Source organism: Neoarius graeffei, chromosome 4 (genome assembly GCF_027579695.1).
Source record: "Neoarius graeffei isolate fNeoGra1 chromosome 4, fNeoGra1.pri, whole genome shotgun sequence".
NCBI classification, from domain to species: Eukaryota; Metazoa; Chordata; class Actinopteri; order Siluriformes; family Ariidae; genus Neoarius; species Neoarius graeffei.
Window position 1 is genome coordinate 114,694,332 of NC_083572.1, and position 18,185 is coordinate 114,712,516.

The following is an 18,185-nucleotide window of genomic DNA, read 5'->3' on the forward strand; positions in this document are numbered from 1 at the left end:
ACCTGCAACCGTCCTTAATCACCTGCAATCTGCTACAATCACCTGCAATCGCCCTTAATCACCTGCAACCTGCTACAATCACCTGCAATCGCCCTTAATCACCTGCAATCTGCTACAATCACCTGCAACCGCCCTTAATCACCTGCAATCTGCTACAATCACCTGCAATCGCCCTTAATCACCTGCAATCGCCCTTAATCACCTGCAATCTGCTACAATCACCTGCAATCGCCCTTAATCACCTGCAATCTGCTACAATCACCTGCAACCACCCTTAATCACCTGCAATCTGCTACAATCACCTGCAACCGCCCTTAATCACCTGCAATCTGCTACAATCACCTGCAATCGCCCTTAATCACCTGCAATCTGCTACAATCACCTGCAACCGCCCTTAATCACCTGCAATCTGCTACAATCACCTGCAACCGTCCTTAATCACCTGCAATCTGCTACAATCACCTGCAATCGCCCTTAATCACCTGCAACCTGCTACAATCACCTGCAATCGCCCTTAATCACCTGCAATCTGCTACAATCACCTGCAACCGCCCTTAATCACCTGCAATCTGCTACAATCACCTGCAATCGCCCTTAATCACCTGCAATCGCCCTTAATCACCTGCAATCTGCTACAATCACCTGCAATCGCCCTTAATCACCTGCAATCTGCTACAATCACCTGCAACCACCCTTAATCACCTGCAATCTGCTACAATCACCTGCAACCGCCCTTAATCACCTGCAATCTGCTACAATCACCTGCAACCGTCCTTAATCACCTGCAATCTGCTACAATCACCTGCAATCGCCCTTAATCACCTGCAATCTGCTACAATCACCTGCAATCGCCCTTAATCACCTGCAATCTGCTACAATCACCTGCAACCGCCCTTAATCACCTGCAATCTGCTACAATCACCTGCAATCGCCCTTAATCACCTGCAATCTGCTACAATCACCTGCAACCGCCCTTAATCACCTGCAATCTGCTACAGTCACCTGCAATCGCCCTTAATCACCTGTAATCTGCTACAATCACCTGCAACCGCCCTTAATCACCTATAGTCACCTGCAATTATCTGTAATCACCTGCAGTCATACGTAATCTCTTGCAAAATGCTGTAATCATGTGTAATTTTCTATAATCACCTGTAAGCATATATGATTCCTGTGTAATGACATGTAATCATCTATAATTCTCTATAATTGTTTTCAATCATCTATAATCACCAGTCATCACATGTAATCCTTTTTAATAATGTGTAAAGACCTATCATTCTCTATAATCACCTGTTATCGCCTGTAATTACTCAGACTCCTCTGTACTCGGTTCCAGCCACCTGTTCTTGCCAGTAGTCACCTGGCTCCAGCTGTTCCTCGTGGTGGAGTTCCGGCCTGTTCCCTCAGACATACTACAGATTTACAGGAGCTCAACATTCCACCAAAAGTGCAGGCCATATCACTGCTTTCAACTGGAGATGAAAGAGTTATAGAATAGAGGAGGAATAGAGGGCCAGTGAAAGTATGGGGTCCCCCTGACCGCACCACGTTTCCTCCCACTGAAGCCCAGACACACAGGTGAGGATGCAGCTATGTCCTGAGCCATGGGCATTTAAATTCACTAACTCACAAATGAGAGAGCTTGGTAATAAAAGAGAAGAAAAAAAAGAGGAAATTGTTTTGTATGTGATAATTTCTCATTTTTACCCTGAATGACCCAAAAACAGAAAAAAACTAGACACATGTAAAGATATAAATCTTTAAAACAAACAACTATAGTTAGTGCGGATAGATGAGCAGAGATAAAAACTTCATCTGGTCTCTGGGCTGAAGCCTGATGCGCTTTGTGTGATCACGAGGGTGAAATGGACGATGACTCAGCGAAAATACGCACTAAAGCACACAATACAGGAGGCAGAAAAACAACGCCAAGCCACACTGGGAGGAACCTGGTTTTACTACAACCAACGATCCACAGCAGCTGTTATTTATTACCAGCTCCAGAGCACGAGCTGTAGCCTGATCACCACAACACAGCACACAGACAACAAACGAAACAGAAAGAAAGAAAGAAAAACAGATAATTTATTACAGATACCAAGCTGAGAAATTAGCACCACCTGAATACGGCTTTAGCAATGTTTCATAACACGTGGGGACAAAAACTGTAAACTGTTCTCGGGACACGTCTCCAGGGTAAATTACACCCGACACATTTGATAGAAAAGAAAAGCGTACCTCGGTTTATTCAAAGCCACTGCACACCAACAACTTAAACTACACAAATAATAAAGTGTTTATACATAGAGCACAAAATTACTAAACTTTACAATTTTTTAATGTAAATACAAGCCCATCAGTGATGGTGTAACTCACTCCGGCCCAAATCTGGGTAGATGTTATATGCACCTTAGGTACCCCTACCACCTTCATGACAGAACGAATCAAAATCGGTGAAGAATTGAGGGAGAAGAAGCAATGTGTGTGGAAACTGCTTGTTAGGGCTTAATTACCCCATATCTTCACTATTAATTGCAATTATGCAAATTTGGGTAGAAGCTATATGCACCCCAGGCAGATCTACCTTCCTGCCAAAAAGAATAAAAATCGGTGAGGAATTGAGAGAGAAGAAGTGATTTTCGTGAAATGTGGACGCCGGATGACGGAAGATGGACAACACATGATGGCATAAACTCATCACCTGTCGGCCAGATGAGCTAATAATTTTATGAATGTTTTTAATTTTTTCCAAGGTGGATTCTGTAACTCCTCCTCATTCTTACCTGATTCATGATGGAGGTCTTTCTGCCCAGCCGGTTGTCAGGGAAACGGAAGCGACTCCTCTTGCTGCCATCGTCTGACTCAGACTTCACCACTTTCTCGCTGTCTCCTTTCTCCTTCTCCTGCTCTTTCTTCCACTTTTTCTTCCTGTTGCGTCGCTCTTTGGCACTTTTGGAGCTTAACTTGGACACCTCAGAGGAGCTGCGGGACAAACGTCCACCTCCATCACCCTCCACAGGATCCTCAGACACCGTCCCTGCTGACGTGGCCATGGCGTTGGCCTGAGACCCAGGACATGAAAATCATGTCACAAAAGACTTATAAACACACACAGAGTGAGAAACAGGGGTACAGTAGGAGTCCACTTCTGTCCCCCAAACTACAATCTACACTACTGTACCCCCTAGGGCTCATTACTGGACCTCATTTTAGGGCCGAAAAGGTACATATTTGTTCCCAAACTTAATAAAGGGTACAAATAAGTACCTGCAAGGGTTCTGCCCCACTGACAAGCCACTGTACCCCTAAAGGTACAATAATGTATTTTATTTTCTGAGAGTGGACTCACTGAGCATTTGATTAGGAACCCTACACTAACACTGGGTCAGTCCTCACTTTGTTCTGAAAACAGCCTCAATTCTTCATGGCACAGATTTCATACAATGTTGGAAACATTCCAGGGATTGTTTCAGGATTCTGCTCCATGTTCACATCACAGAATTCCTGCAGATTTTTCAGGAGCACTTTCATGCTGTGGATCTCTTGTTCTCCCACATCCCAAAGGCGATCTCCTGGATGCAGATCCGATGACTGGGAAGTTCCCTGAAGAACACTGAACTCATTGTCATGTTCATGAAACCAGTTTGAGACGACTTTTGCTTTGTGACAACAATACTCAAATACACTGTGGCATTCACACCATGATAGATTTCGTATTAACAGTCCAAAGTGTGCCAAGAAAACACGCCATTCCCCACATCGTTGCGACACCTCCGCTGACCTGGATTAGCACCAAATTCTTGCCCTACCATCAGCATGTCTGAGGAGAAATGGAAATCCATCACCAGGCTACATCGTCCAGTTTGGGCGAGTCTGTCCCCACTGCAGGATCAGCTTCTGTTCTTGGGTAACAGAAGAGGAACCTGATGTGGTCTTCTGCTGTTGTAGCTCCTTCACTTTAAGGTTCAACATGTGTGTTCTGAGATGCTTTTCTGCTCACCACAGTTGTACAGAATGATTATCTGAGGTACTGTAGCCTTTCAAGACATTTCCATCTGCAGAACTGCTGCTCACTGGATGTTTTTCTTTACTGCACCATTCTGAGTAAACTCTAGAGAACTCTGTGTGTGAAAATCTCAGAAGATGAGCAGTTATAGAAATATAACTCTAATAATTTAATCTTAATTTGCATCATTTTATCCCTGATTTATAAAATGTCAGAATCCATTACATTGTTACCACAGCAAACACTAATCATCACCAATGTTAGCTCAGTAAGCTATCTAGCTGAGCACATGGGTTCTGTGGCTAAAGGTTTGAGTCCCATGTCATCATCCTTTAATAATCTGTATCACACACATTTGGTTGAAAAGGCATGGAGCCTGTAGTTTAGTGACATCACACAACAAGCTCACATGTAGATTTAGCTCCACCCCTGAGTTAGTGCACACCTGAGCCTCTTCCTGCTGTTTCTTGAGCTGCTCTAACATGGCTTTAAACTCCTCCTCTTTCTGCTGGGCCTCTTCAATGGTGGCCTGGTTCTGCTCCTCATAAGCCATGGCCACCACAGCCAGGATCAGATTCACCAGATAGAAGGAACCCACAAAGATCACCAGCACGAAGAAGATCATGTAGGTCTTTCCTGCAGCTCGAAGGGTCTAAGGCAAGAAAACAGTAAGAACAAGAGAAAGCTACAGTCGTTAGCAGCATTTCTCCACCAGACACTGTGGCTCAGGAACAACTCTGTAATCCCTCCCTGTCACTAACTACCAGAACCCAATCTGGTTCTGAAGACTTCAGTGTACTTAATCAGGAGTCAACATCTGTGAGGGTTGTGCTACAATTTCGCATCAATTTTCATGACTATGTGAAGAAGACTGTCACTCTTTGAAATCATCCATATTTGAGTAAATTGGCTTGGACATGCCTTGCTTGTAACGTCCAATCACGGGCTTGGTCATGTAGCGTTTTCACGTCACGTCAAGCGACGTCATGACATCTGTTTTCTCTGCAATTACATTATACTGAATGGCTTCTCTGCTTGAAGTATACTGAGGTCTGTACAAGGTACCAAAAGAACCAAATGAGAATATGTGGGTGGGACTAATAACTGTGCAGCTCACTGATTGGTCAAACACAATCAGCACAGTGATCTTCAGTAGTGTCGTGACGGTCTCGACTCTAAACTCCCTGTGCTTCAAGGGTCAGGAGAAAACATCACAATTTAATTATTCATATTTTAAATTCATTTATTTATTCCTACAGTACCAGTCAAAAGTTTGTACACCCCTATTCTATTCATTCATGGGTGTTTCTGTATTGTGACGATTCTCTACACTGTAGAACAAAACTGAAGACATCAAAACCATGAAATAACATCTGGAACATATACGCAATTATGTGGTAAACAAAAAAGTTTTTAAAAAAAACAAAACATGCTTGATATTTTAGACTCTTCAGCGTATCCAGTGTTTCTCTTGATCACGCTTTGCACACTATTGTCATTCTCTTAACCAGCTTCATGAGGGAGTCACCTGGAATACTTTTCAATTAACAGCTGCGTCTCATCAAAAGGTCATTAATGGACGAGTTTATTTCCTTCTTAATGCGTTTGAGATCAAATAGTAAACAATAAATAATGAAAATTCTCTCTAAAAAAAGCCCTATAACAACCAGAGTAAAACATTTAATGTCAAGAATCGAACAACTAAGAAAAGATAAGCGACATCCATCATTACTTTAAGACATGAAGTGATTTTTAATTCATAAAAATAAAAAAAAACATTGGATTAGAAGGGGTGTACAAACTTTTGACTGATACTGTATCCTGCTATTCACTATGGATTATTTCAGAGTTAAGCTCTCAAAAAAAAAAACACCTACACAATAAAACATCGTGTGAAGGCTATATTAAATACATAAACATGACACTTCATTAATTAATAATATCATGTGGGGTTTTTCACACAGAGGACATATGAGGAGATATCGCTTATCAGATTCTAATCAGAAACATCTTTTATCATAATGAGTGAGTATTTTATGGATAAAATGACGAATGAGGTTAGAGTCTCTGTAAGTGCAGCAGATGAGCGCTTGGTGAGATTCTCCTTCACACCGTGGACACGTTTTCTTTACTGGAGCGCATCAGATTAACAGCAGCACTGGATGTATTTTACAAATTCAACAAATCAAAATCATAAATAAAAAAGTGTGGTCTGTATTTTCTGTTCATGATTTTTTTTTTTCAGGTTAAAAGGTGAGTGTTTTTGGGGAGTGTAAATGTCCGTCTCAGACCCCGTCCACACGTAGCCGGGTATCTGCTAAATCGAAGATATTTTTCTACGTTTTGGCCTGTCATCCATATGAAAACACATCAAAAACGAATATTTAAAAAAACTCCGGGCAAAGTGAAGATTTTTGAAAACTCCGTGTATGCCTTTTCGTGTAGACAGAGATAATCGGAGTTTTGCGTTTTAGAACGTCACAATCTGCGCCAAAAAAATGACAACAAATCTGCCCTGACGTCAAACGTGCGACCTTTGTTTACTGCAGAAGCCAGATTAAGCATGGACTTAAGCTAGCCGCACACCACGGCGATCCACACGGTACCGAACCGACCCATTTCAGAGCCGACTCCCGACAGGGCACGCACATATCCCCCGACTGTTGACGAGTGCAGTCGCGATTGAAGCGACACGTGACAACTTAATAGCTTTGTGATTGGCTATTGGATATCGTTACTGTTAAATCCAACACTTGAAGATGCTACAGGCTGAATTACAAATGACACAACATGGAATATGTAGCGCACTATCTAGGCTGCATGAGCTATTATTCCCAACCTTAAATAGTGCACTTATATAGGGGAGTTAAAGCGATTTGGAATTCAGCCACACAACTTGAGCAGAGTGGCTTTCCAGCCCACTGTGTCTATGGATAAAGCTTCAGTCTATGGAATTACAGTATATACCTGCATTAGGTGCTGCCAACACGTATTTCTCGCGCTAGAAATTGTGTTTAATGATGTCACGTGTTATATGCGAAAGATATGATTGGCTATTGCTAGCGACTCTCGCCGATCAGTCTGGCTCCCGATTAGTTTTTCGAATCGGCTGTGAGATGAGTCGGTACCATCGAAAACTAGTCTTTACGCCTGACTCGCGACTTCAGTTGGCTCGGTACGCTGAAAATCGGCGTAGTGTGCGGCTAGCTAAAGAGTAATGGATCGGAGGAGTGCCTTGAAAGCGTTAATTATTGTGCAGGTGCTATTTACATGTTTAATTTTAGAAGCCCAACTACTGCTCCAAGAGCACAGGCGATGTGATTAGGGGGTAGGATTTGGGGAAATAATGCCATCTACAGGTTTGGAATGTTTATGAATGTGATTGAAAACGCAGATGTTCGGTTATGTGTGGAAGGGATTTTTTTCGAAGACAAGATGGTGTGGATAAAACATTTTTATAAATGGAGGGGGGGAAATGTTCGGTTTTGAAAATGTTCGGTTTTAAAAATACCCGGCTATGTGTGTACATGGCATCAGGTGCTTCTAGTCAAGAGAAATCTGGTAACCTCAGAGGTGTGAACTACACACAGGTGACTTTAATAATCCGAACGTGGAGCTCAGAGAGAGGCTCTGCTTTAATCCGCTGCGTAACCCAACCCTGAACACCAGGAACTTTCCTCATGGAAATCTTCACATCTGAGCTCGTGTCATGACCCTGAATATGACCCTAAAATGTTTTGTGCTGAAGAACCCTGAAGTTGCCATGTGCAGAACTGAAGGAGACCAGGTGAGATGTGAACACATACCAGCTGGTACAGGTTTTCCCAGAAGTCCTGTGTCATGAGTCGGAAGAGAGCGAGGAACGCCCAGCCGAACGAGTCAAAGCTGGTGTACCCGTAGTTAGGGTTACGGCCTGCCTTCATACATGTGTAACCCTCCGGACAGCGTCTACACACACACACACACACACACACACACAATTACATGTTAGATGTTGTTGCTTTAAAGCCTCAATATATCAGCTCCTTTTATGAACGTATTATATTATTGAATGTAAAACTATTCACTATTTTTGTTTGGACAATTTGAGGTGGGTGGGGCTATTGCTCCTGTCGCCATGGAGAGGGCACTGTCAATCATTATTCAATCTGACACCCATACCGTTTTTTTTTCTTGCCAGGATAATTTCATAATTTATATCAGATCAACCTTGATGAGTCAAAATATAAATATAATTTATAATAGCCAAAAAAATCATACAGAATAAACGTCATGTAGAACAAATACAATGAGTCACTGAAGGCTAATGAATATTCTAATATCTATTATTTTTTCTAAGAAATAGAATAAATAATACACTACTAAAATTCTATTTATATATAAATAGAATTTAAAAAATACACAACACTGTACAAATAAAACTGAATTATTTTAAAAATCTTATGTTTTTGTATGTGTTTATTATGAGGGTTTTTTCTTCCTAAACAACTGCATGTTACAAGATCATCAGTTCAAAAATCTGTAAGCAAGTACAAGTTATTGGGAGGTGGAGCCACTTTAGTGGGAGAAGATCCAAACCGTCCTCCTCAGCTGAGAGGAAATTGGCTCAGATGGTCAGAAACAACCCAGGAACCACCAAGACACAGGCCTGCCATGAACTGGAAGCTTCTGGAACACTGATTACAATCAGGTGAGGTTTACATCCCCATAGACTGAGAGGCTGCTGCCCAGGAAAGAAGCCCCTGCTCCAAAATTCACACCTTCAAGCTCGACTAAAATTTGCAGCTGACCACATGGACAAAAAAAAAAAAGCCTTCTGGAGGAAAGTTTTATGTTCAGATGAGACAAAGATTGAGATGTTTGGCCACAATGACCAGAGATACAGAGGAACACTGTACCAACTGTAAAGCATGGTGGTGGTAGCATCAGGCTCAGGAACTGTTTCGCTCTCAGTGGAACTGGTGTAATAAACAAAATGGATGGAATCATGAAAAACGTCAGAATTCTTCAGCATAACCTCAAACCATCAGGAACTTGGATACAGTGGCATGTTTCAACAGTATAATGACCTCAAACATACATCAGAGCTGGTTGTGGAGGATAAAGCAGGAGAACACCAAGTCCTGACCTCAACCCTGTCAAAAATATGTGGACTGTGTTTAAAAGTCAGGTCTGTTCCAGGAAACACACATATTTAATTGAACTCTCCCAATGCTGCTGAGAAGAGAGGACAAATATCCAACCAGAACTCTGACAGAAGCTTGTTAATGGCTACCAAAAGCATCTGGTGAAGGTGAAACTCACTAAGAGACACTTGGCCAAATATAATATTCAGTGGCTGTATGTATATTTATGACTCTGTGTTGGTTTCCGAAAACCCAAAATAAATTAAAACTTGTCCTTTTTGCTTGTTTCTATTAAAGAAGTATGTTGTACAATCACTCTGCCACAGAAAAAGAACAGATTAGAGAAATCACTGCAAGTCCAACACTGCCATCACATTCATGTCCATGCTGGAATTCATATTAATACACGTTTCTACACAGCCCTTCCAAAAGTATTGGAACATCAAGGTCGATTCTTTTGCTTTTACGATACACTGGAAACATCCGAGATGAATTTTTGAGATCAGTAGATTAATATGAGTCAACAGATCAGAGTTTCAGCTTTCATTTCCTGATGTGTACATCTTGATGTGTTAAAGAACTTAGAACTGTTCTTTACCTTAACTCTGTTTATTTGCACCAATTTACGTGTGTGTGTGTGTGTGTGTGTGTGTGTGTGTGTCTATATATGAGTGTTTAGTCTATGTCTAGTTCTTATCTAGAGTGTTTATACTGTTATATTGTTTGTTTGTTTTTTCAATTATTCTATTTTTTATTTTTATTTATTGCATTGCCTGTTTTGCACCGTGGGTCAGAGAGGACTGAAATTTCATCTGTGCTGTATGTCGAGCATGTATAGCATATTTGACAATAAAGCTGACTTGACTTGAACATGGCACCTTTTGCTTGAACCCATGCATTTTTCAAGTGATCAAAAATATTGGACCATGTGAATGACAGGTGTTTCTGGGTGCCCAGGTGAGTCCTGTTAGACTGACTGAACAATTAATATCTCTGAATGTCTGCTCTTGGGTTCAGCTCTAGGTTTCATCTGTGAAGACTGCATTTGTTGTCAAAAAGGATAAACCAACATGCAGACCAGAGACCTGTCTATGGGATAAAAGGAAGCCATTTTGAAACTGAGAAAAGAGAAAAAAAAATCAGAGCCATTGTACAAGCACTGGGTACATCCAATACGACAATTTGGAATGTCCTGACAAAGAAAGAAGCCAATGGTGTACTAACAACCAGACACTGAACAGATCAGCCAAGGAAAACAACTGCAACTCGTGACAAACATTGTGAGAGTTGCGAAGAAAAATCCAAAATCAATAGTCAGTAACATCACCAACAACCTCCACAGGACAGGGTGAAGGTATCACGATCCACCATTCAAAGAGCAGAAATATAGAGGAAATACCACAAGATGAAACCACTCATCAGCAGTAAAAATCAGAAGGCCAGATTGGAAATTATAAAGAAGTACAGAGATGATCCACAAAATTTCTGGAACCAAGATGAACCTCTATCAAAGTGATAGAAAGGCCAAAGTGTGAAGAAAGAAAGGATCTGATCATGATCCAAAACATAGGAGCTCATGGGTGAAGCATGGTAGTGGTGGTGTAGCTCATGATTTGATTTGATTTGATTCGATCATAATGTAAAATGAAGTACAAAATACATTAAAATCAGGATTACACAAGAAAGCGCAAGCACTTATTTCCATTGTGGTCCCATTAAAACACATAAAACAGCAATGGCAACGTTATGATTTGACTTAATATTGACTCACTGTACTATGTAAATGGTGAAAATAATAATAATAATAACAACCACAATAATAAAATAATAATAATAATAATAATAATAATAATAATAATAAATTGACAAATTGACTAAACTAGTAGACATTAAAAAAAAAGTTAGTAAAATAAAAAGGTATTATTTTCTTGCTGTCTAAGACCATTAAAAAGGTGATTCTTCACTGACAGTTTGAAACTGGACTTGTTCTGAATACTTTTAATATTGTTGGGGAGTTGATTCCAAATTTTGATTGCTGAGTAATAAAATGATGTTTTTCCAAATGATTTTACATGTGGAACGTGCAGAGCATTGTTACTGGATCTGGTATTAATTTTGTGAACCTGGTTAATATTGAGAAAATTATCATTATCATGGTGGTAGCCTGGGCTTCATGGCTGCTTCTGGTATGAGCTCACTAATCTTTACTGACGATGGAACTCATGATGGTATCAGCAGAATGAAGTCAGACATCTACAGAACCATACTGTCTGACAATTTACAGAGAAATGCATCCCATCTAATTGGGAGGAGCTTCATCATGCAGCAAGACAATAACCCAAAACACACTGCAACACAACACAGGACTTCATTGAGGGAACAGTGGAAGGTTTTAGACTGGATGAGTCCATCAGCAGACCTGAACCCAATCGAGCATCATTTCTCCTAAAGAGACTGAATGGAGAAACCCCTCAAAACACACAACTACTGAAAGGAGCTGCGCTACAGGACTCGAAAAGCATCACCGAAGAAGAATGTACCAGTTTGGTGATGTGAATGGGCCATTAGATTGATGCAGTTACTGCAAATAAGGGATATGTTACGAAATAAGAAGTATCATTTACTTTAAGACTGTCTGTTCCAATACTTTTGCTCACCTACAGAAGGGGCGGTTTTCCAGAAAAGGTGCCAAGCTCTGTGTTCTTTGTAAACATCAGGAAATTAAATCTGAAACTCTGATCTATAACCTCATTCATCTTTTGATGTCAAACCCAGATGTTTTCAAAGTATCATAAAAGCAAATGACCTCGCCTACCTGTTCCAATACTTTTGGAGAGGTGTGTGTGTGTGTGTGTGTGTGTGTGTGTGTGTGTGTGTGTGTGTGTTAGGCCTCACCCAGAATCAGAGCTGTTTCCACACAGTAAAGCATCTCCTCCAGTCGGCAGGAAGTAGAAATTTGCTAAAACAGGAAGAGAACAAGTCAGTTTTACTAAAATATATTATTATTTACATTTTTTAAAAACAAACAAACAAACACACACACTCTCTCCCGGATTGACTATCGTGAATCCACTCACTTTCATTCATGATGTATTCTTCAAAGTCGAATCCTTTGCTCCCACCAGACAGGCTGATCATGGTCTCGTTGCTGATTGGCCAGAACACACACTTCTGCCGCAGGTTCCCCATGAAGAGCTGCAGGCCGATGAGTGCAAACACACTGAGACAGAACACCGTCAGGATCATCACATCAGACAGCTTCTTCACTGACTGGATCAGAGCGCCCACGATGGTCTTCAGCCCTGACACACACACACACACACACACCATGTACCAGTGTATACACTTAAACACACCTGCCCACAAAACACCCTACAATAAACATCATAATGCTGACATAACCATGTCATAAATGTGTCATAACCGAGTCCACACTGCTGAGGGGTATACGTGGTCATGTGATCTCAGGGAGTTTCCTATCACCGCTATCACCTTTGGTGCTCGTTAGGCCACTTTATTAGGAACACCCATCCATCCACTTGCTGTTGTTTTCTGCAGTTCTGTAATCAGCCGATCCCTCGACAGCAGCAGCACGATGCATCAAATCCCACAGATACAAATCAGGAGCTTCAGTTAATGTTCCAACATCAGAATGGGAAACACTGTGATCTCACAGTGTGACTTTCTCTCACTGTGGTCTGGGTGTTGGTTTGATCCAGATGGACTGGTTTGAGTATTTCAGAAGCTGCTGATCTCCTGGGGTTTTCACACACAACAGTCTCTAGAGTTTACACAGAATGGTGCAGAAAACAAAAAACACTGAGTGAGTGAGCGACAGTTCTGTGGGTGGAAACAAACGCCGTGTTGATAAGAGAGGGTCAGAGGGAAATGGACAGATTGGGTCGAGCTTTTTTTTTTGCCAGGAAGGATATAGTAACTCATATCATCACTCTTTACAACCGTGGTGAGCAGAAAAGCATCTCAGCATGAAACAGCAGAACAACACATTGGGTTCCACTCCTGCAGCCAAGAACAGGGATCTTAGAACCAACAACACGTTCCTATTAAAGTGGCCGATGAGTATTATATATATACACACTAGGGTTGGGCGGTATTACGGTAAGAAGGTATCCCGAGGTATCCAAAAGTACCAACGGTATCGGTCTCATTACCGTCATTTAAAAAAAATATATAATATCTAAATAAATATGGAGTACATGAGGTCATAATATAAAATAATAAATTGAAGATCGTCCCGAATAACTGTGTGATCGTATTTTCACTAATTCTATAAATTTCCTAAAGAAGTTCTCATCGCGTGCAGGGTTGTTTATGTCGTTACCATGGCAACCCTGCGTGACATTTTGGAGTCTGACAGATGAAGGAAGAGTTGCGTGATGCTTTGAAATATCTCTTAATGCTAGTGTTGCCACACGTCCAGGTTTTTCCGGGATTGTCCCGGTTTTTTGTGGAAAATGGAAAATGTCCAGGAAAATGGAATAACCTTCCCGGGACACGTTTTGTCCCGGTTTTTTTACTTCCTCACATTATCCCCCATTGAAATAAACACAAATCATTAATGTTTCTCGCAGCCACTTAACATATTAATAGTTTTCACGTAAGCGGGCATATTGTAGGCAGCTACTTGTGTGGCCTCACCGAATGTTTGCGCACGCAGCCAGTCGCCGTTGCTAGGTGATCGTGGTCAATACAACGGCGGCCGCGCGAAATCAAAGATACTGGAATACCGTAATACCAAACAATAGGTGAGAGTTCCCTTGGTCGGTGCGCGAGTAGGCTGGCTGTCTACTTCCTATGTTCTGATTCTGATAAAGGCTGGTTCTAAAGCCTGGGCCAATTTCATCAATAAATGAATCATTAAATAAATCATTAAATATATCAAAAAAGAATGCCTGAACACTGGCGTGAGAAATGAATAAATCAGTTGTCCCAATAACATAGCACCTCTCTCTTGTGATTAAAACAAAGGATTAGGGCTATTTGGTATGATACGGTAGTCTAACTTTTAAAGTTCAGTTCTCCAGAGAAAAGGCTAAAACAACAACGAAGCAGACTGAGAGAAATTATATTGATTATATTTGTATTATTTTGATTTGGAAACGGAATGGGAGGAGAGACTCTTCAGGGGGCTGTTAGCCTACTATTAAATATTTGTTAAAAAATATTGGCGTCCAAATAAGATCATTCCTATATGAAATTATTTTTTGTAATAATATTTGTGGTAGTGCCCATTTAAGGGTTAAGAAGACAAAATGAATTTTAACTAAACGCCTAACTGCACCAGTTGAACTGTTTTATTTTTAAACGTGAACATTCACATAAGGCATAAGGCATCGTAGATGTGCGTGTCCGCAGCCCTCAACCCCCGCGCTCGTACGTGCGCGCAGGCGCAGCCGCCGACCGATGTGTCCCGGTTTTTTACAACTCAGATGTGGCAACCCTACTTAATGCACAAAATTCGCTTTGCTGCTTAATCCATACCACAGTGCACACAATTCGCTATGCTGCTTTTAAATAGTACATTTGAGGCATAGGCGCACGTTACACAGTAGGCCGAAACAAAATATTTTTTTCTCGGTAATACCGTATACCCCGGGAAAACACAGAGACGGTTTAAAGGTATCAAAATTTGGATACCGCCCAACCCTAATACACACACAACCACATTTATAAATATATAGAATATTAGTCACTGTTTCAGTGCTGTTGAGGAAAACGACGCCACCCAATGAGAAATGAGCGCTTTATTTTCACGCTTTTGTGGCATCGTGTTATGGCACATTCATGATACTTCTAGCTCATGCTAACATCACCCTGATAGTTTAAACATTTCTGTTCCACCCTCAATAAATAGTGGATTTATTCCTAAATCTAATCTAATGTCAGAGTGTAAATCAGATTATTATTATAGAACAGAGACAGAATCTACAGTAAAACACTGACACACACACAGGCTCGCTCTTCTTTCTTTATGACAAATCTTCCTTCAAAATCTCTCTCACACACACACACACACACACACACACGAATAAAACATTCAGGATTGTGGGATTTTTTGATCCTGAGAGTTTCACATAAAAATCACACAAAACAACACTCCAGTCTCTTCACGGCTCACACACAGCTGCTTTAATGCCAAAGTGACTTCAGGAAGTTTATTCATTAACATCAGGACTCGAGCTGAGAGGAAAGATAAAAATACCACATCACTATTCTCAAAAATAAATATTCTACGGTACAGGATATGGATCACAATATTTACTGCATGCTTGCGAACGAACTGACAGCAGTTTTGTTTCTAAAAATATTTTTCCGGTGATTTTTAATAAAGTTTTCATGATAGATAAGTGAATCATGATGTAATTTATCACAATATCAGTGTGATCTGGTCGTGAGCTAATCCTAACTAACCTTAACTCACCCTAACTCACTCTAAATAACCCTAACTCACCATAACTAACCCTACGTAACCTTAACTCACCCCTAAATAACCCTTAACTAACCTTAACTCACCATAACTAACCCTACGTAACCTTAACTCACCCCTAAATAACCCTTAACTAACCCTAACTCACCCTATCTAACCCTTAACTTACCCTAAATAACCCTAACTCACCATAACTAACCCTACGTAACCTTAACTCACCCCTAAATAACCCTTAACTAACCTTAACTCACCATAAGTAACCCTACGTAACCTTAACTCACCCCTAAATAACCCTTAACTAACCCTAACTCACCCTATCTAACCCTTAACTTACCCTAAATAACCCTAACTCACCATAACTAACCCTACGTAACCTTAACTTACCCTAAATAACCCTAACTCACCATAACTAACCCTACGTAACCTTAACTCACCCCTAAATAACCCTTAACTAACCTTAACTCACCATAACTAACCCTACGTAACCTTAACTCACCCCTAAATAACCCTTAACTAACCCTAACTCACCCTATCTAACCCTTAACTTACCCTAAATAACCCTAACTCAACATAACTAACCCTAGATAAACCTTAACTGATCCTAACTAACCCTAATTCATCCTAACTAATCCTTAACTAACACTAACTCACTCTAGGTAACCCTTAACTCACCCTTAACTAACCCTAACTCATCCTAGGTAACCCGTAACTCACCCTAACTAACCATAACTCACCCTAACTAACCCTAACTCAGCTTCTCTTTTAAAAATCTTCTCTTTTAAAACTTTTTTAATCAAATTTATTTAATCAAACAATGCCTTTAAAATGCAGCTCAATTAAATGAATGTAGTTTGTATCTAAATTATTTTATCAAGCAAATTCACTTTCGGTACAGTGACTAGAACATTTTAAAAATAAATGTTTATGTCCTGTTTATGTTTATAAAAGGTTACAATTATTATAATTTTTTAATCATTCAAAATGGATGAATTTTATAATTTTATAATTCTTCCTTTACGTTTTTAATTAAAATGTACTGAAATTCATTTGATAAAATAATTTTATATATTTACACATTTTATATATATATATATATATATATATATATATATATATATATATATATATATGTGTGTGTGTGTGTGTGTGTGAGCCTGAACAGATACACAGACAGACAGTAAATGTTAATATCGGGGCGGTGATGCAGCACTTTAAGATCATATGATGATATTTTACGGCATTTTATCATCAACACTGAAATAAAGAAATAAAAGTAATAGCAGCAACATTTAAAACAACAACAACTCAACTGAAAATATTTACAAATATATGATTTAAAAAGTGAAATAAATCAAATGGTAAAGTTTTATTCATGTGTTGATGCAGTTATATTTTACTTTTATATGACTTACATTTAAACATGACTCACATGTTCATATTCCGCACTGCATTTTAAATTCTTTTACATTTATATTTTAATGTTTAGGTGTTTCTTTGTCCTAAAGTTTTAATGTATTTGTAGTAAAAAGAAAAAAATAACATTAAAATACTGTGTCTTAATTTTGATCCATGTCACAAAAAACTGGGAGAAAAATGTATTATTAAAATATTTTTTACTGAAATGAATATTTTCAGAATTCTTACTCTAAAGTTTGACACTAACGACATGTCCTACTGTATTTTAAATAAAGTGCTAAACTGTATTTTTTACACAAATACATACTATTAATTATTAATTAGCAATAAACAATACATTAGAATAAAAATCACATCAGCAGTTTTAGTGATATTACAGCTGGAGCGCTGAATGTTTTATCATCGTCATGTTAAAATGTTTAAACAGCAAACTATAGAATTCACTCATGACGTGTCTGAGATTTTACCTTTGAGAAATACTGTAGAAGGTTAAAATTCTGTATTTTTATTCATAAAATTTATACTTAGGGTGCTTTCACAGCAACAGCAGTTGGTGCGCACTAAACAGTCCATTCGAACCAAAAGCTCTTAGTTCGGTTCGTTTTCGTCGGTGTGAAAGCATCAATCGCACTCGGGTGCGCACTAAATCAAGCGGACCGAGACCTCCAAAAAGGGGTGGTCTCGGTCCGCTTGATTCCGCACCAAATGTCAACCTCAGCGGCGGTCCCTCTGGTGAGAACGCGAACCTGGACCAACTCAGGTCTAAATACGCATAATACGCACATTTTTTCATTGAAAAGTGGGGCGTGTCTACACTGGATATAATGTTAAAGACTGCCCACACTAAGAATAGTAACTATTTTAATAACTATAAAGATAATGATGTGAGCATCTACACAATGTGATCATTATAACGTCCTGTAAACAGCGGCATCAGGCACAGGCGCGTGCTCCGGCTCTGTCAGCATTCTGTCAGTGGGAAATTCAGACTGCCCTGTATTAACCTACAGCAGAACAGATTCTACAGTAAAAGCCGGCTGGCTTGTCAGGCTAACAGACTCTAGCCTACCTTGTGGGTCTTTGGAAAGGTGCTTGTCTCATCATCAGCAAGACAGCATTGGTGAAAATAGCGCATCTCCTCTGCCTGAAATGACGTGCTATACGCCTTTGGCGAATCCAGTATAGA

General features: G+C 39.9%; 1 protein-coding gene across 5 annotated transcripts in view; it reads right to left on the minus strand.

The window, feature by feature from the left end:
- Window positions 1-18,185, minus strand: part of scn8ab (sodium channel, voltage gated, type VIII, alpha subunit b) — a 140,280-nt gene that overhangs the window by 87,544 nt on the left and 34,551 nt on the right. For all 5 annotated transcript variants that reach the window (XM_060920257.1, XM_060920255.1, XM_060920258.1 and 2 more), the window contains exons 6-10: window positions 12,213-12,437; window positions 12,031-12,094; window positions 7,816-7,957; window positions 4,455-4,661; window positions 2,787-3,065 (exon numbers count right to left, since the gene is read on the minus strand). In XM_060920257.1, the coding sequence (XP_060776240.1) occupies window positions 2,787-3,065; window positions 4,455-4,661; window positions 7,816-7,957; window positions 12,031-12,094; window positions 12,213-12,437 (917 nt within the window). The remainder of the gene's footprint in view (window positions 1-2,786; window positions 3,066-4,454; window positions 4,662-7,815; window positions 7,958-12,030; window positions 12,095-12,212; window positions 12,438-18,185) is intronic.